The 19677-nt window shown below is 39.7% G+C and overlaps 1 protein-coding gene across 1 annotated transcript in view; it reads left to right on the top strand.

Moving 5' to 3' along the window:
- Positions 1–19677, top strand: part of PRTG (protogenin) — an 84562-nt gene that overhangs the window by 56690 nt on the left and 8195 nt on the right. The window contains 4 exon segments of the mRNA XM_065642016.1: positions 15475–15570; positions 16115–16301; positions 17992–18119; positions 18884–19054. Coding sequence (XP_065498088.1) covers positions 15475–15570; positions 16115–16301; positions 17992–18119; positions 18884–19054 — 582 coding nt within the window.

Raw genomic sequence — 19677 nt, forward strand, 5'->3', positions numbered from 1 at the left:
TATAGGAAATTAAATCAACATTGTCCATTAATCATACTGCATGTCAACCCCCAGACCTCTCTTGATTGTTCTTGGTGAATGTGAGGAACCATTAGATGTGTGAGGTCCTTAAAGGTCTGAGTAAGTCAAAGGGGAAGAGTTTAAAAAAATGCCACCATTAGCACATGAAAGAGACTTCAGAGTGGACAGAAGAAAACATTTTCTGTACAGGGATAGCTACATTTCTGAATTTTTTCCTTTTTTTTTTTTTTCCTTCCTTTATGTAACAACAATCCAGATGTTGTGATCAAACTTATAATCTCATTTCTCCTGAGGTTTTTTTCATTAACTTTTTTTGGGTCATGTCACCACTTGTGATAGCTGTATGGGAAAGGTAATAGTAGGGGCTCTTTGCAAATTCTGTGTTAGTGATAAGTAAATGCACTTCTAAAGCTAAGCTGGTATGTTTTCTGGTAGCTTTCCTGCCTTGAGTAACGCCTTGGTTATATATTTGCCATGAAGGCATTATTTCTAACAGAAACATTTTTCTATTTTGGGAAAAGATACAATTGTGGAAAAGCCAATTTTTTTTTTTTTTTTCCAGGCCACCTGGAGTCACACTTTTGTGGCAAATGAAGGGGTGGTATGTGGAAAGTGGGGAAAAAAAAGCAAAGTTGTGTTGGAAGAAGCAGCTCTTGCTGTGAAACTTCTCTTCCAAACCTGTGATTTTTTTTACATATGGAAAAAAAGTTTAGTAGAAATTGGTTTTGCATTAAAAGTGTATTTCAGCATTTATACTCACTTCCACAGTGTTTTTTACCATTATTGTAGCTGAATATTGTACCCTGATTCAAGCTGATTGTCATTATAAAACAAAAATACTTGTTACTGGACACATTAGTAGAAGCTGGGACAGGGAAATATATTCTTGATCAGTAGATCAAGAGTTTTCTGCCTCTTGGTGCATCCAGTTGTGCATGCTGTGGCTCTTTGTACAGCTGACACATCTGTATATTCAGACAAAGGAGGAGACATAAAACATGGTATGCAAATACAACCTGAAAATGTGGCCTGTATATCAGCTCCCAGTGCTTTTTTTAAGGCAGTTGACTGGAGATGTTCAGAAGCAGTGGGGTAGGACGGTGTGTCTGGCAGATGGGTAGGTGTTGCTGTACCGTGCCTGCTGTCCATTTACCTACCAATTCCCACTTTCTCCTTTGCATATTTAAGCCACAGGGAGAGATGTGCTCACAGCCTGTTGCTCTGTATCTATGTGTTTGCATTTGCATGTGTATATAGAGACTGTTGGGAGGAAAAGAGGGTATCTTCTGGCTCTTTGCCTTAGTCTAGTCCAGCACTTCTCTACCAGAAGCATACCTCTTACTGCATTAGTCTTTTGTATTCATTTTTATTTTCATGATAATTGTTAATATTGGGCTAATCTAGCCTTTTTTCCCTATTTATGTCTTTTGTCTGCCTTCTTACTCCTTCTCACTTGCCCATACCTAATTTCTCTTAGTTTCCCATCAGTTCTTGTTGCCTCAGTGACAACCACTTGCCTTGGACAACCCATAGCTGTAGCACTCCCTACCAGTTATTTGTGCTGGAAAACTTTGCTCAGGACTGGCTTGCATGTATTAAATCTTTGTATGTTATCCAAGCAGAGCAGACAGGTATTCACAGGCTGTGGCTGGAAAAGCCCTATCATATATGCAGTGGTAATCATCCCTGTCCTTCAGAAATGACAGCCCAGTCAGGTGTCCAATCAACCTATTAAAATACCTGAAGAAAAGCACCAAAGCACAGTCAAGTTGTAGGACAGAAAAGTGAATTGCTCAGCATGATTCAGAATGCAGGCACAAGTCCAGGGTACTCCAGCCAGGCCAGCAGTGCCTATTTCTCTCTCTTTTTCTTGAGCCTCACTGGTGGAGGATCTGTCTGTGAAGGGTCATCTTCCCCTTTGTTGAAGCCAGGAGGAGTCTCCCCTGTGGGACCCCAGACCCTGTGTTGTCCCTTGCGCCCCTGCGCAAGGCAGCTGAAGCATGCTGCCCGGAGCGCTGTGACGGAAATCATAGTTCCACTTTTCTTTGTTATTTCTGCTAATAATACATGCTGTGGTATTTCAGCACTTTGTAACCATTCCAATGAGTTTCACTGGTGGATGAGTGTTCACTGCCCCTTCTTACAAACTGGGTACCTGAAACATGAGGAAGAGAAGGGACTTTTTCGTGGAGTTGCTCGGGTACTGATGTTTTAAACTAAGTACGATATGATATCCCTGAAATTGGTGACAGAGCTGACCTGTAAATTTCCAGATTTCCAGCTTTGCATTCAGTCTATTAGATAACAGCTCCCCCTCGAGGGACGCTGCTTTTATTGATAAATTCATGACATGGCTCTTCTATCATTGGAGTTTTTCTGTCGATAGGTTTGAGGTTCATGATTTCACCAGGATACATAAGATGAAGCAGACTCACGGTGGCTGCGTTGTGTCCTAACCAGCGCGCCGGCGCTGGGAACAGCCAGGTGGTTCTGCCAAGAGTTCGCTCTGGTGCCTCGGCACGTTGCTGAGTTCTCAGAGTTCATCAAAGTGCAACTCACAGCACAGTAAAGTAGCAAAAGCTGGCGCTTTGGGAAGAAAACACCCCCCATTCCTTGTGTACCTGTCTGTACTAATTTGTGCTGCTTCTCTTCTGTGCTTGCATTAACACTTGTGTGGTTGCCCAGGGACAGGGCGGGAAGTTGGCTGGAATGAAAAATAACTCGGCAAAGGAAGGTTGTGGCGGGAGTGAGGGGCTGGAGGGTGCGGGGAAGCAGGGTGGCTGCTTTCAGCAGCAGCGGTGGCTAATGCTGGTTTGAAATGCTCATCAAACTGCAGGCTCAACTTAGCATTTGTAAAACTGGATTAATGATGAGAAACCCTTTTAATTGTACAAAGGAAGATAGCTAGCTAAGAGTTAAGTAGCTGCGTGTTTATTTTACTGAAGTAATCAATCAGTCAGACTGCTTTCCATTTTCTAAGTGTTGTATAAACTTCATATGCAGAGGAATTACATCAAGGTAATTTTGTTCTCCCTTTTTCAATCTAGATAGTAATATAGCTTGCATTTAAATCTTGAATGCATTAGGAAAGATAACAAAAATAACCTTCCTTATGAATAGTCTACCAGTCTTTTACTCTGTATCTTTCATTTTGTTAATACACTTTGACATGTGTTCAATGCTTTTTTTTCACAAAACTAATTCAAAAATACATCAGGTATGGCAAAAGATTTAAATTACAACTGGTCCATGGTGAAACATTTTGATGAAAACACCATTGCTTCCTGTGAGAAGTGGTTTATTTAAAAAAAAAAGTTAAAATAATTTTGAAGAAAAAAATTAAGCCAGACCACATTCCCGTGTATATAATTACAGAAAATACACACATAAGAAGCATTATTGGAAAAAGGGACTCAACCTGTGAAATTCTATTCCAGATTCTGATAAGTTATAACTTACTTTTCCATGTTGTTATTGCTATTCTGTGCTATTCTGAGCATCCTTTAAAGTACAGTAGTGTTTACTTGTAGTAAGTTGTATTTGCTTTAAAAACATGTTGTAATCCATTTCCAAGTGAGGGAAAAATACACTTTTGTCTTTCCAAAACACCACAAAATGTGAAAGAAATAATAGGTGCTGTGTTGTCAGCCAGAAGAGCAAAAGCTTTTTGGAAGTTTCAGGAAGCCTGAAATCTTTCAAGCTACTCTTCTTTAGATGCATCTTTGTACGGTCATTAAACAAGATTTTTGTAAAGGGTGTTAGTACTCAGAACCCAGCTCAGAGAATTACTCTAAACTCCTAAGAATACTAGGTCCAAATTCAGAATGCACATGTTGACCTCTCTTACACCACCTGCAAGATCTGTCTGTGGTGCTTTCAAGAATACTGTTCCAGAAATTTGGTCTTAATTAAACACATGTTAATGGTTTATTTGAAGACTATTTAACTAAAAGCAACAACAACAACATTAACTTGCACAACTGCTGCCACTTGTATAGACTGAGTAATCCTTCTGGTAAATTATCTTAGAAGAGCAGAGTCCTGTCCTGGAAAGAGATGAACAGAAGATACCATGGAAATGTGGTTTTAAGTGGCATCAGTGTGGAGATGAAAAGCTAGGAAAATTTTTACAGAGAAACAAATTTTCCTGGCCTTCTAGGTGGATATTTGTACCTAATTTAAGCTTAGCGTAAGCATTCCAGAAGAAATATAAGTATGTAGTATATCAGGCTTCATCGCCTGGTGACAAGCTGTCACTTACTGTGTTCTTTTAATAAACCTTTTTGAGCATATTCCTACCACAAAACTCATTATGAATAGCTCATGCCAGGGTGCTGTTGAATATAACAGCAGCGCATATTTGAGCCAAGGATGTTGTAGGTTTCTGTATACTTATATTATTATAATTACAAATGGAAATTTTCTTCAGGGCATGTTTTAGAAATCCAGGATGTGCTGTATGAAAATGTGAAGGCTAAAAATAACACTGCTGTGCCAAACCACTAGGGAGGTTGTTCAGCATAATCTAAATGTAATTAAAATGAATACCCTTTCTAAATGTCAAAGATACGCAACCAGTCAGAGAGGCTGTAGAGAATGAGGTGTCTAAGAAGATAGCGAGGGAAAAGTTAACAGACATGTTCATGTATGGAGGAGCTACCGCAGTGCGTTTCGTGGCAGAGGAATGAGACCTGTGTCCTTATGCCACCACGCTTCGGGTGAAATTACCTGCTGAGCTAAGGCATTTGAGTTGAACTCTTCACAAGTGCAATACTTTTAATGCAAAGTAGTGTACAAATGAAGCTTGATGCCAGCCTTTTATTTTAATGCTTTTTAGTGCATTTGAATTTAACTCCAGCAAATGAACTATGAGAGTTGTCATATTAGAAGCAGTAAATGTATATCAGACCAACTGGCAGTCTGTGACAAATGTGTCAGTTTAGCAAATTCACTATAAAACTTACCAGTCTTCTAGGCTATCTTGCTCCTCCATCCTGTATTCAAAAAATGAATGCCAAATTTTGACCTTCTTTTACATCTGCATCTGCTTTATTTACATCTGCAAAGTGTCTGTATAATAATAGCTCAGTGCTCACAGAACTGTGCGTGCCAGCAAGCCCATGGACACAGAGCGCAGATCTATCTGTCTAGGAGGTGAAACCACCACAACCTGGTGTCTGACAAATCAAACGGAGTGTTGTGTGTGCGGGAGCACACGTGGCCCTTGACACCTGCAATAACAGAATGTCCTGCTGAAGTTTGGGCCCTAGTTATAGATGCAGCTGGATATAGGCTGTGCAGCCAATATTTGACTTAAGAAAAATATAGTGGTGGTTTCTGCCTGCATGTATTTTGTTTGTTTTGCTGTCACAGCTGACTTGTTTTACACCTAGCAATTTGAATGTGTTTTAGTGCAGTTCCTTGTCACCCTCTCAAGGAGAGAGCCAGACTGACCATCAGTTGCCCTACCTGAAACTTTTGCATCTTGCAGTCATGCTTGCAAGAGCACGGCTCCTAAAGCTTGAGATCTGAGAGGAGTCACCAGAGCACAGATGTTTTTGCAATGAAAAAGTGCACCTCCTCCTAAGTCACTGTGGTGCAAGTAATGATAGATAGTGTTTTCATTTTGCTGCACAAAAGGGTCAAAATGGCATGGGGAGGCCATGACAGACCAGTAGAAAATGTTGGTTCTGAAAGAAAATTTATCTCATAGCTTCAGGGGAAAGTTTGGGAGCTGTGAACAGATTGCCTTTGTCATTGTGTAAAAATGTGTTGTTTGTAAGGTGATGCTGGATGTCGGGCAGTCACTGTGTGTGTACGATAGAGCTTGGTACCTAAACAGATGTTAAACCAAGTGCTTATTGCATTGTGTTTAGCTGCATTTGCTGGAAGCATTCCTCTTAGCATGAAGGTCAGGCAAATCGTCTGAACTTCCTTCCTGTCTGCAACCCAGAAATGTTGGTCTTCACTGGGGAGAGCATCTTTTCAATGTCTTCCACCTTATGGCAAAGAACCTTTTATAGCACACTCCTGTTCTGAGGCATGCTTGTAGCTGCATTTGTGTGGTGTGCGAGTTTTGGATTTTATTCCACACACCACCACCCCCCACCACGCCCCCAGCCTCTGCCGTAATGTTTATCTCACTGTTTTCTGTCACTCGTGCGTGGGTCAGCTGCTGTCTGTAAGGGAACCTGTTGTATGGGGTGGCACATTCTGTTTGGACCACTGTGTGAATTCTCAGTGGACATATCTGTGTTAGTGACTGGCGATAATTAAGGCTCTGCTGGCTTCTTCGGACACTCTTTTCCTCCCCCCTCACCCTCCCTTTCTTCTTCCAGAGATGGCCTCTCTACATAATTCCATTAAAGTGATTGTGCTCTGAGGGGTGGACTGAGGGGCAGTGCTCTCATCTTTCAAAGCAGGACCAATGAGCTATGTGCTTTCCACTGGGCAGCAACAAAAGAAAAGGTCTCTCAGAAGAAAAGACGAGCACAAAAGATCAAAATTAGGTGTTTGTCCAGGCCTCTGGTATTGCTTTCAAGTTAGCTTTTGAGGGCTCACTTTGAAAACGGTGAGCCAGGCTAGTTAACATAAGGGTGTCTGCTAGTTAGAGAGTGTGTTGTTAGAATAATATTGGAAGAGAGCTTTTTGCTTGTGCAATTTAACAGTTCTCTGAAGTGCAAGAGAAACACTGGGACGGATTGAAAATGTTGCAGGCATAGTGGTAATGTTCAACGACTGTAAGGAAATGGAGCAAAATTAAAATCCTTGAGATTTGCTTCACTTCTTTTAAAAAGATTAGAGACATTTGGGTAGTTCTCGTGTTTCCATGGTCTCCAAAAGGCCAAAATGCTGGATGCTGGGAATTCATCCTGCCCCACTAGCCCTCCCCCCACACTTTTTTTTTGTATAAAGCTGCTATTGCTGATGGTGGGCAGTAGGAGAGGTGATGTTTTTACTGCAAGGGGGTGTGAGGTGTTGTTTGTCCTGGGGCCCTCTAAGGGGATAGCGCAAAGCTACAAAGGGGATACAGACCCTTTTCAGATTTAGACAAATAAGCGAGAGCCATCCAAAGCCGTGGAAAGCCAGACAGTGTAGCAGGATCAGTTCACATATGTCATGTGTTCTAGTTTCTACCAAAATAAACTTTTACAATGTTGTACAAAGAACAAATTGCTTAGTTTCTACTTCAGTTATTTGGTTTGCAAAGAAAAACATAAGTGTCACAGACTGTCTTTGTTCCATCTAACTGTTTAAAGTTACCTTTCAATTGAAAAAGAAACCATGAGATGTAAAATGTTGGTGATTTGTAACCTCTCAAACTATTTTAATCTGGTACTATAAAGTTGTTATTTAAAATTGGTGATCAATTGAAATTCCAGCTCCTTTAAAAATGGAATTAAATTATCTGAAGCTAGTAATAAGACTTAGAAATTACATACCCAGCGCCTTGACAAGATTTTAAAAACCATAATAGAACCGGATTGCTAGACTGTTTCTTTGCTTAATCATGTGTACTAAAGCAAGGTAAAAGTGCGTTTAGAAAAGCAAAATAAAATCCAGTACTGAAAATCTGTGAGGGAATACCTGCTTCTGAGAGAAACAGACCTGAATCTGTATAATCCTTCTGCTTCCTGGCGTTATGTTACTGTTTGGCTTGATGCGCTTTTCTCTGTCCCTTTTGTCTAGTATGTTTGAAATGTTTTTGCTTATTTTCCTAATAAGTTTCTGCTGTATTTACATTACTTTGCTTCAAAAGTACATTTTTAAGGATAGTATTTCTCAGTGCTCTTCCTTTCCCACCCTTCCCCCTTAATAATTCCCCTGGCCCTCTGTTGCTTGGAGCAGACTTTGGCTAGCCCCAGATTCGATGTCAGAGGCCATGACCCGATGTCAGAGCAGCCCATGCTGCTGGCCTCTTCTTTGAATAATTATCTGGAGTTTATTGTGTTGAAGGGACGGGCTTGGGGGCAGCGCAGTCACCCTGGCAAACCAGACCAATGAGCTACCCAGACGGACCACTACCCAACAATGGACCTGTAGGTTACACAAAAAAATCCAGCAGCACAAAAGACTAAAAATGGACATTTGGCCACAGAAGTTTTGTCCTTAGAACAACTAGTTTTTCAGCCTTCTGAGTGTAGTGTGGTTTGGATACCTTTAATTGAAAGGAAAAAAGACTTACTTGCATTTTGTACGTAAGCTAGAATAAAACTGAAATATTTTTCTTATCCCCTTCCCCAGCTGCAAGAATCACATACTGGATGTAGCTTAAGAAATTGTTTCCAGGTTTCTAGTCACTGAATTCAACTCAGAACATCAAGCCACTGAACTTTATTTTTTTTCTCTAGAAACTCTGCGTAATCCTGATGCTTTTAGAAACAAGAACAAAGCCCCCAGTACTTTTATTTTTTTCGATATTTTCATTTTAAAGTGCTGAGAATTGGGATGTTCAAAACTGGTATGAAAGTGTACTAAGTATCCGGACTTAATGAGTCAACAGTAAATGATAGTAAAATGTCCGTTTTCTTTCGGCTTCCTTATCTTTTCCTCTCCCCAAAGAGGGCTTAAAAAGTCTGAAATCCAGATTGTGGAGTGCTGTCTCTTCTTATCAGGACTGAATGAAAGGCTGCTAGAGGTGGACTCACTGTTCTGGAGGGGTAGAGGGAGGGAAAAAAATCCTTTCATGGTCTGACCTCGGATTCTTTCTTAATTTTATCTAGCCCTGACCTGTTGGCTCTGCTCTGGCTCCTTTCAAGGCCTTCAGAGCTTCACAAACATGCAGCAGCTGAAGGAAACAATGACAGGGCTTTTAGGGGTTGCAATATTACACTCTCTTGTAACCTTGGCTAAGTAGCCCGTAAATAGATGCTTTCTATGAAGCATTTTCCAGAAAGCCAAAATTTTGGCTGTGTTGATACCAGCAAACACAGCTATATAACACTCTTGATTTACGACTCTTCGTTTTGTGTTCAATATAAGCTTCAGCTGCAAGAACAGTTACCCAGAGTGCATACAATGTGCAGTCTCGTGCATACAATGTGGTTGTGGAACCTCCTGTTACAAGTTTTAGACTTATCTTTAATGCTGTAAATTTGAGAAGAATTGTATGAAGGCAAATTATCAAAATCTGAATGGCACAAATGCAGTTCAGTCTTTTGCAGAAAACTAATTTGAAGATGGTGTTAAAGTGTAATCAGGCTGCATGCATTTCTCTGTATTCTTTTGAGAAGGGAGGATGGATTAGGACTTTTCATTTGCCGTGCTGTTAGTTTTGTGCTGCTTTAAGTTCAGGGGGTTTTAATTATCTAATAGAATGTATTGAGAATGGGACTTTTGTTCCATTGTGAATATGGAAGTGACATTATTGGGTTTAGTAACTTTTCCTGAAAGTTCAGTCTGTGCAATCTTGGTCATTTTAGAATAAGGTAGTTGCATGAGAAAGTACTTCACCAGCTGCAAAGTGACTAGAAGCACATTTTGTTTAACCGCTAATATAGGCATTTAATCTTTGCCGCTAGTTTTTCCAGCTGTGTTCCTTGGAAGTGCATGAGGACACCATCTGGCAGTAATGAAGTATAACTCTACCAGATGGAACTAACCACATCGACTGGAGAGATGTTCCTTCCTCTCCCTGTGTCACCTGCATCACTAGGGAAGTGTCTTCAAAACAGAGGACAATCATCCCAGCAAAACCTAGGTCTTCAGTGGATGTATTTCAGAGGCCAGTAAGGGTCAACAGAAGCGCCATTTATTCTGTTGTGGAACAATGGCAGATTGTTTTATATGTTTTTGTGTATTTGTCTGAATGTTTTAGAAGAACTGCAGAACTAAGTCTGAACCAGTAACTCAGTGGAATTCCATTGAATACACCAACTAAACCTAGTTCTGTCACGAGAAAATATCAACTCTGTACTTGCTTGTGTCTACCATTGTGTGGGTATTTACTAGACTATTTATATTTTCCTAAGCTTTTAAAACTGGGCTCTGCATGTTTAATCCATGTGTAACTAGTAAATAGATAAAACTTGAATGTATTAAAATGTTACATTTTGGAAAAGAAAATGGATGAGTACTTCTGACTGACAGCTGCTTTGTAGTAGCAACTTCTGCCCTTACTGAAAGGGATATGGAAGACTTACGTAGAAGCAAGGCTGATGGCAGTAGTAAAGAATACTGAATAACTTTGAACTGGTGCAATAAAACATGGATGCTGTAATGAGCTGTAGAGTAACAGAACTGCTAATAAATCAAGCCTCAATTCTTCATAATAGTTTTGCAGTTCCTCACAGTTTCTTGCATCCAGACAGATAAGCAGCTATGGTTCTCTCTCCATGCTGGGAAATGAAACGACTTGTCACAAAAGCAGGACTGGAACATCTGAGTGCACTGGAATATTTTTCTGGAAGAATCTGTTTTTACAGCGTTAACACCAGTAACTTCTCTGAGCTTACTATCTGCTTCCTGAGAAGCTGAACATAATCTCTAAGATTATATCTCAGGGATGTAGTGAGACAGTAAAATAAACAAGTAAAAAATTGTCATCTGAACTCTTGCGAGGCTTCAGCTACTGTAATGTTTCATGTTTTTTCCAGGTTACAATCTGTGTTTTAAATGATAGTTTAACTTAATTTTTTTGCTCGTACTTGCAGTACTTAGCGTTGCTGTAGTTTACTAGAGGGTGTAAAACCCATTCACAGACTCGCAAAACAAAGAGAAGGCTCCCCCACGTGTCCTGCTGCCGAAAGACCCATCAGGTTTGAATCTGCAGGGCTCACTGCAGATGTTTATGGGAGAGTGAATGACAGGATATGGGATTCCAGAGGAGTATCAGCAGGGAGCAGTGACCTACCTACAAAAACTGCCAGGGGAAAATTATGCTGATCCTACGTGAACTGTAAAACAGCGATTTTTGGGACAGTATCTATTTTGATAATTTGAATTAATGTAAGTCATATTTAGCTTTTTCCTACTGTTATTTTATAGGAGTGTAATTACCAGAGGCAAAATTTGTGCCTCTGGCTGAACTATTATTCATGTGTTTTTAAGACTGACAGGTTTTGGTTCTATGAAAAGGGTGTGTGAGGCAGATCCATTGTACTCTGTGAAGCTATTGCAAGCTCATCACATCCAGCCTATAATGTCTTTGAAAAGACAGTCTCTGTGTACTCCAGAGGCACTCTTGTAATAAAATTTATGAATTAGCTCTAGCATGTTTATATCAACATCAGTTCTGGCCTCTTGATTTGTACAAATAATGCAGTTTTTCTGTCTACCAGCTGATTTAAGTAGTAACAATAAAAATGCCTATTAAAAAGCTATAGGCACTGTGACAATTTTACAACAATCTAATGCCAGCAGCACTAAAACCAAACCAACCAACCAAAAAAACCCCAAACCACATTCAACAGAAAGAAATTAACTTAAAATCCAGCCATTTGGTAAACAGGCTACAAAATTGTTCCTGTTCACCTTATGTCTGGGAACAAGCCTTCAACCACCACACAAATTCTGGTAATTGCAAGAGAATTAATTGAAATGACTCAGTGTTACCAGGCTGTTGAGAGAAATTTTGAAAATGCAGGTGTGAAATCTTGATGTGAGGGTTTTTTTACTTAAACTGAATTTATGTGTTGAATGGGTTGAGTAAATCACTGTACCTAATTTGTTTCTGAACAGCAGTGATCTTCTGTGGAAGGATGTGTTACTCCTGGGTCTGTTATGAGCATGACTGATGGTCTCAATACTTGCTTCCCTGATTTCTGAGCCCCTCAAGCCTCTTGTTGCTGTATAATGTGCATGGATGGCAGACACTGAATTTGAGACTGTCAGGCCCCCAGGTGGCCATGCTATCCCCAATCATTTATCAATGATTTATGTGTAAACTATTCAGGATATCTATGCTGGTTAAAGATAAGAAAGCTCCTGAAGCTTGTTTTTTCTTTAACAGTGTCTGGCTTTGAATGTTCGATCCAGCTGATGAACTGGTAGATAAAAGTCTTTATGCCAAATTTGTACTGGGATTGCCTTTGAAGAGTAAATCAAATCATAAGCCTGTAAAAGAAACTTAACAATTGTTAAAAATATTCTAAACAGAGGGTACTTCATAAAACAAATAGTGTGCAAGTATCTGTTGGAACTGGAGGCAGATCTTGGGCTGTTGATTATCTTGTTTGGCATATGGCGAAGCATGATCAACATGCAACAGCATCCCAGCAGGTACTTTGAACTGGTCTTGGCTAATGTTACACATGTAATCTGTGAAGTGAGTTTCACCTAAATTTCTTTCACTGTTCAGTACTCTGTCTTTAAAATTCTTTTATATTATTCTTTTTAGATTACTATAACATTTAGGCTTTTCTAGGTCAGTATATAATGCAGCCCTCCTCAGATGCTCTTTCAGTTACAGATACCAGCAGATGGTTTTTCAACCATAGAAGCAGTAATGCGGGACAGCTTAAAAATTCTCACATCGCTTTTGGATTGAACTAGTCTTGCCACCAATCGAACCACAATGTCCTGAAGTGCAGATAACTTTGGTTTTTAAATGGTAGTGACTAGTTGAGAGATTTTATTTTTAAACAGGTGGTTCTATATACGGAGAATTCTTTTTGAAACTTCTTGCATTACACAAGACTAAGATGAATGCTATTCAATATTGCGCTTTTTCTAAATGCAGAGTGGTAAAGACACATAAAAATAAGAATTTTAATTTGTAGTTTTCTTCAAAGACATTTTAATTTTTTTTTTCATGGAAGTTACTTTTTTGCCTTTCTTCCACATCCCATTATTCTTCCTGTCCTCCCCAATCAAGTGTTAATGAGGAATTCAGTTTTGCGTTTGGTTTTTTTTTTTTTTTTAAAAAAAAAAAAGGCGGTGATGATAAACAGACCTCACAGGCTCCTCATTCAGCTCAGCAGGGCACTAGACCTTAGCTATTCTTCATTTCACAGTGAAGATGATCAGTTCTGGGTGACCACTTTCAAAGGGCACAGTGTTTTTGAAGGTGCTCGGCAGGATGATAAATTGTCGTGTCTGTCATCCTGTCTCTTGCGGAAATGCAGCAGGGGTCTCTTCTGCAGGAACTTGGAAAGAAAAAGATAGATGGTGACACTTGGCTGGCTAAACGCTGCCTGTTTTGGTGGAATCTGTTCGAGGGTCTGCTAAATAGTACCTGAATTGAAATTTTTTCTAAGAATGGGTGGGAGAGGTGGTTATTATAACAACAACCTCCAAAGCATAATCCTAATGAGATCTTAAAGATGTCTTGATAGCCTCTTTTTAAAATTTTGGCTTCGTTTTTGAATATTTCAGTTATATGCTAAATGTATGTATTCCTACCACAGGTTAAGAAGCCCGGGAAGGTATATATTTCTGCTTTCCTGAGCTGCATGCTGTAATTAACCTCAGTAGATCACCATAAGTTGATTTTGGTGTATTCAAATCACTTGGTATTTCTGAAGTGCAGTTACCTTTTTGTTTGGGCTCAGTGTTTTTTAAATGCACCTTCCCTTCACGTGTCATTTGTTTCTTACAAATTTTTAAGAGATTGTAATGATTTACATGTAATATCTTACTATCTTTCTGAATTTGCAGTATTAAAATTCTATATTTTCTTTTATCACATGCTTAAGGTTAGCCCATGTGTTTTTGTCCATCTTTTCTCTGGTTGTAACTTGTCGGCTAGGAACAGCTGATGTCATTCGTGATAGTGATATTGTAAAGTGAAAAAATCTTCAAAGCAAATGAGAATTTTACTCTAGTTTAAAACAACCTCATTTTTTGACATTTTGTTATTTATATTGTCTACTTGTGATGTTAAAGTCTATTTGAAAGATGTGAATGGGCTTCTCTTGCCTATTCTACCATTAGTGTTAAACACATCAAAGAAATACTTTAATCCAAATTGAAGAGCCCCTTTGCCTTTACACCTATACGTAGATTTTGGTAAAATGGTATTTTAAAAATAAGCATACACAGAGATGTAAACTCTACCTAGTGATATCTCATTTAAAGATGATATTGGCAACTACAGCACAAAAAGATTGTGTGTTGCAAAATAAATATGAAAAGATTTGACAAAATGTGTTGTTATAAAATTACCATGCCGTCTTTATGGAAAGATCAAATCAAGAGTTGTTAAGATTGTATTGCTGGTGCAGAGGCTGCAGAGGGAGCTAACGACCTGATGTGAAAAACAGTCCTGTTTGTCACGAGGAAATATCAGGGGTTTGTGTTGCTGTTTATATCATGAGAGAGGCCGTGTCAAATCTCAGCTAAAATGGGAAAGAGGAGAGCGTATTTTGAGAAGGGATAATATGGTATTTTAGGGTAAGGAAAAAAGAAAGAAACAAGATCAGCACAGTTGTATAACATCTGTCTAGACCTTCTGAAAATCTTAATAGAAAGAAATAGGTTCATGACAAGAGAAGAGGAAAATGTCCTAATATCTATATCAGTACTGGGGTGAAGTTTAGCTGAGAAGCTCATATGTACTAGTAGCAAGGACCTTGCAAGTTGTCATTGTATGGAAGGGGTTTGTTGCAAACAGCATTGGGAAGGAGCAGGCTGTAGAGAAGCCGTGCAGCCATCCCGGTGGTTTGCACTCCTCACCACTGTGGGTACCCCATGCCGTCGCCACCTGCAGGAAGCTCCAGGCCCCTTTCTAACGCATTTATTTAGTGATTTTTCACTTGGATCGAGGCCATTGTATTGTTAACAGAGCTGAGAGAAGCAGCAAACTGCAATATGGGTACCCAAAGACATGGCCAGAGAAAGGGAAATAGGGAGGCCCTTTCACCTAGGAGCAGTGACCCTCTCAGAAAGCCAGAGCCAGCTTTCAAGAAAACATGTAGAAGCAGAAGCTGCAAGTCAAAGGTATTAGTAACAGTCACTGTTGTTTCACAGTGTATCTTGTCTCAGAACCTGGAATGAAAACATTTCCCATTTCTTTGCTCGGTCCCGTCTTTTTGCATGTGCTTTGGTTGCCCAGCTTCATTACAGCCTGCTTAGTTAGAAATAAATGTTGGTTTCTGTGAACCTCGTGCTGTTTTTTTTAACTAATCTTTACTGTAGACTGAAAGCACTTTCAATATGCTAAATAATGCTATTAAATCTATGTAGCTGTGAAGGTGTGATTTTCTTACAGATAGAAATGTGATATTTATCCTACTCCCACTGATTTCTGTTACAAACTTCAGTTTCAGGCTGTTGGAAGCAAGAGTGGGAGATATGTGACTGATTCTAGTGCAGTCTGGGAAAAGATCGAGGGAAGTTCACAGAACTGGAGAAAAGATGGGCTTCCAGGCATCCAGCCCGTTCATCACTCTGCTAATTGCAGCAGACAAGTTTTGAACCAAACTTGCAGAAGAACCAAGTTACCTGGCTATCTGTTGAACTCTGCAAATGCATATTTTTTTCTGGAGTCTAATTATCCCTTTTCTCTTTGTGCAGATCCTAGAAGGAAGTATCATGTGAGGCTGCTGGCATATAACAACATGGAAGAAGGTTATCAGGCAGACCAAACTGTCAGCACTCCAGGATGTGTCTGTAAGTGTTGTAGGTGCATGAAGAATTTATTAAGAGCTGAGCTGTTGCACGATCCCAGCAGCTCTGTGTTTTTAACCTATAAATAATCAATTAATTCAGTGTAAAACAGAGAACTAGAAAGATCACAAATACTTTCCCAGTCATCCGGCAACTCAGTCTCCTGTGCTCATGAACTGCAGCTGGGGAAACAAGATAGCTACCAAGCACATTTTCCTCCTCTATTGGGTTGTCTGCATCATCTAACCAGTGATGTATCGTGTATCTTACGACAGATTTCTCTCTCATAAGATCTATCTCCCTTGTCCCTGTTTGTAGTTTTGACTGTTTTTGACTAAACAAGTGGGACTACGGAAGGAATATATGACATGTATTGGGTTAGGAGGGATCTTTAATAGCTTGAACCACATTTCTGGGTCTGAATACCAGGTAGTGCTGGGCAGGGACAGATTTGAATCAACCTGTGGGCTCAGACCCATCTCTTAATCTTGACAGTATCTGTATACAGTTTGTTAAATAATCCGTGCTCCTTTTTTGTTTTAAACAGCTGTCCGTGATCGCATGGTGCCACCGCCGCCACCCCCTCACCACCTCTATGCCAAAGCTAACACTTCATCATCTATCTACCTTCACTGGGGAAAGCCCGCCTTTACATCTGCGCAAGTCATTAACTACACGATCCGCTGCAACCCAGTGGGGCTGCAGAATGCTTCTCTGGTTCTCTACCTTCAAACGTGAGTGTAGCACTACTAATGAGTCTTGGTTTGCCATTTACAGATCCTTCCCACTCAGTTTCTACTCTTCCTGCCCTCTCTTAATTGCCTTTTACTGTAAAGACTTTTCTCTACCTTAGAGGACTGTGTGTTTTGCCCAGTGACTGCTAGTTCTGTTTCTTGGGTTATTTAAGCTGTGTTCATAGAACAGCTTCATTTTCTACCTGTGTTGAATCCCTGGACGAGTTCTTGAATTTTTAATGGCTTTCTAGCTGAGTTGAATTTAATCTTAAGCTCTTCTTCCATCAAACAAAAGAGATTACCTATTTTATAGATTGCATTTCTGGGCAAGGATAGGACTTGATCCAGTGTCTGATTTTAAGACTGGAAACAAGAATTTTTGAATTTTGAGGGGTCGAGCATGTTATTGTGGGAATGCCACATTCCTGAGTGTGTGGCGCTCTGCCAGGAGAAAGCTGAGTAGGAACTACAGCTTGCTTTTCAGAGAAGCAAGGCATGAGCCACAGAATGGTAGAACACGGAAGAAATTCTGCCTGGCCGTTGGGGTTCAACTCTCTGTCCAGGTGGTACTGGGAGCAGAAGACTTTGCTCCGTTGCAACTGCCTGTGCTGGGGGCCATGGTGCTGTTGAGGGAATCCATGTGTGTGTGTAGCTCCCTCAATACCTGGGTTTACTCAAGCCTTCTAAATAAGAAAAATGCTGTCTTAAAAGATAGTTTCCATCCTAATATCAATGGTTTTCTCTTCAAAGAACACCTCCCCTGCTGTACAACTCCTGACTTAATGATTAGACACAGTATGATCACCATGTAAAATTCTTAGCGTGCAATATGGAGCATAGCAATGAATGCTGCTTTTTGTGATAGGATGAAACCATTGCAAATATTGGTGACTGCCTTTGCAATATGGAAGATGAAAATACTAAATGAGATTTAATAAAGCAATATCTGTAGACTAATGCTATTTTAAACTGAGATTTGATCTTGACTTGGGTATTATCACCTGGAATTTCCCCTTGCCCCCAGAATCAAAACAAAGCAGAATATCTACAATTAACTTTGTGATTAAATAGTAAATTGCAATATTACAATTAATATAATACATTTTTGCAACTAATAAATTGCCAAATATGACTACAAGATGAGTAGGGAACATTCATATTCTACAGAGAGCCTCTAAACATGAGGTGATGGAGGCCGTAAGTGAAAGTTGCACACATAGCCTTTGTCTGTTCTGGGGACTGAGAATCAGATCCAGGAAAAGCTAACGCAGCCAACAGCATGTGCCTTTTTAGCTGTGGTGCTGGTTGTGGTTTAAGTATTACTTCAGCTTGAAGTGTAGTGTCCTATGGACAAATGTGGAAAGAGCTGAGTTTAGGATACCTACTGGTGATCTGGGACATAATATTCTTGGACTTGCTTGTGCATCAGTTTTCCAAATAACCTTTATAAAAACTTGAGCTCAAGTCAACTGACAGCAGATACAATATCTTCCCAAGACCTCCAGTGTTTGTACAACTACATTTTCAGGTAGACAGCGTGGATTGACCACATATCTGGACTTGAACTGGTTTGTCTTGTGTTGAACTGACAGTGAGAATCTACTCACAGTGACTAAGAGATATCATTTGACTTTGGGATCTTCAAGTCAACTGCTGCTGTTAAATTAATTTTATTCCTTCATCTGTACAGGTCAGAGACTCACATGTTAGTCCAAGGTCTTGAGCCAAAAACCATGTATGAATTTGCAGTTCGGCTGCACGTGGACCAGCTCTCCAGTCCCTGGAGTCCAGTAGTCTACCATACAACCCTTCCAGAAGGTAGGGTACCAGGAGAGGACCACGTGGTTCTAAAAACAAAGCTCTGTAAACCAAATGGCCTGAAAAAATGTTTATTAATTTTAACTGTTTATAGGAGACAGAAATACTTTCCTCCGAGATACAGATATTGCTGCTCTTGGTGAGAGAAAAATACTGTCAGGAAAATCCATGTTTTGGAACTGTGAAATTCTTTTTCAAAATCTAGCTAAAATCAGCAATGACTTTTATGTAAAATGTGATATACTTACACCATTAGCAACCGCTGAATGAAATTAACTTGAGTAAGAAATTTAAAATATGTATTGAAAAGACAGGGCTGATTCATAGATATTATGGAAACATATTTTAAACCCCAGAAATTTTAGAAACCATAAGAATATTAAACATATCCTGCCATAGCTGCTGGTTTGCTTTTCTGTCAGCTTGGTCAGTGAAAATCAAAAACTTCAGTTTCATGTTCTCAGCATTGCAATCTTTGGGATGTACCTCTTTGCAGAGTAATTATGTGATTTTTTTGTCAGTAGCAGTTTCCTTCTGGAGTTGAAGGAAAAAGATGAAATTTGCTTTTACAAGATCTAAGCTATTCACCAGATCAGAGTTAACAGGAGAGTTTCTCTTGAGGAGCAGCGAGCATGTGTTTGTTTATATGTTGTTTATCTGGGATGTAGCAGTAGTCATTAGGTCTGCTCATGAGTTTCTTTCTGAGCAATTTAATTGCATGTAAATTAGGTTATCCTAATAGCATTGTGTTACTGTTCTCACAGCACCATCTGGCCCTCCAGTAGGAGTGAAGGTGACTTTGATAGAGGATGATACAGCTTTGGTTTCCTGGAAGCCACCTGATGGTCCTGAAACAGTTGTTACACGATATACCATCCTCTATGCATCCAGGAAGTCTTGGGTTGCCGGGGAATGGCAAGTGTTGCACAGAGAAGGTAAACTAAAGTTATAAACCTATGAACCAGACAATGATGCTACTTCTAAGATGCTTTGTTACTTTCAGCTCCCTTGGACTACAACAAGAAAGAAATTCATACAGATTTTCACATAAAAGTTACAATTAGTTTAGAAATATTCCCGTGGTTGTGATGAAAATGTATTAAAAAACAACTAATACTTAGAAGGTGAGAGGGGAGGGGCTGTCTGTGTTTTTTGGAGCTCAATGTGTGCATGTGAACCAAAATGTCTCATAAATCAATTATATCCATCTTAGTTCTGTTGCAAGCGTGATTGTGATGGTTTTGTTTTGTAAATGCATTCTTCGAAATCCGAAGTCTCTAAGATGCCTTGCTCTCCAGAAATAAATTTATAAACGTGGCTGTGTAGGTTTCTATGTTTATTTTGATCACTGCCAATCCAGTTAGCTCAGTTTACTTAATGAACTTTCCTCTACCCCCAGTAAATTCCTCTGCATATTCAATTTAACTCTCTGGCTCTACTCTACTGCTGAGCCCCAGCTAGCTAATCTAGCAGTAACTCAGGTAGAGTGATAGGAACTGCAGTCACATCTTTGTGATTAGATGCAAATATACCCTATGTTTTTATAGGCACTTTCCAG

The sequence above is a fragment of the Caloenas nicobarica genome, chromosome 10 (assembly GCF_036013445.1).
Source record: "Caloenas nicobarica isolate bCalNic1 chromosome 10, bCalNic1.hap1, whole genome shotgun sequence".
Taxonomy (NCBI): Eukaryota; Metazoa; Chordata; class Aves; order Columbiformes; family Columbidae; genus Caloenas; species Caloenas nicobarica.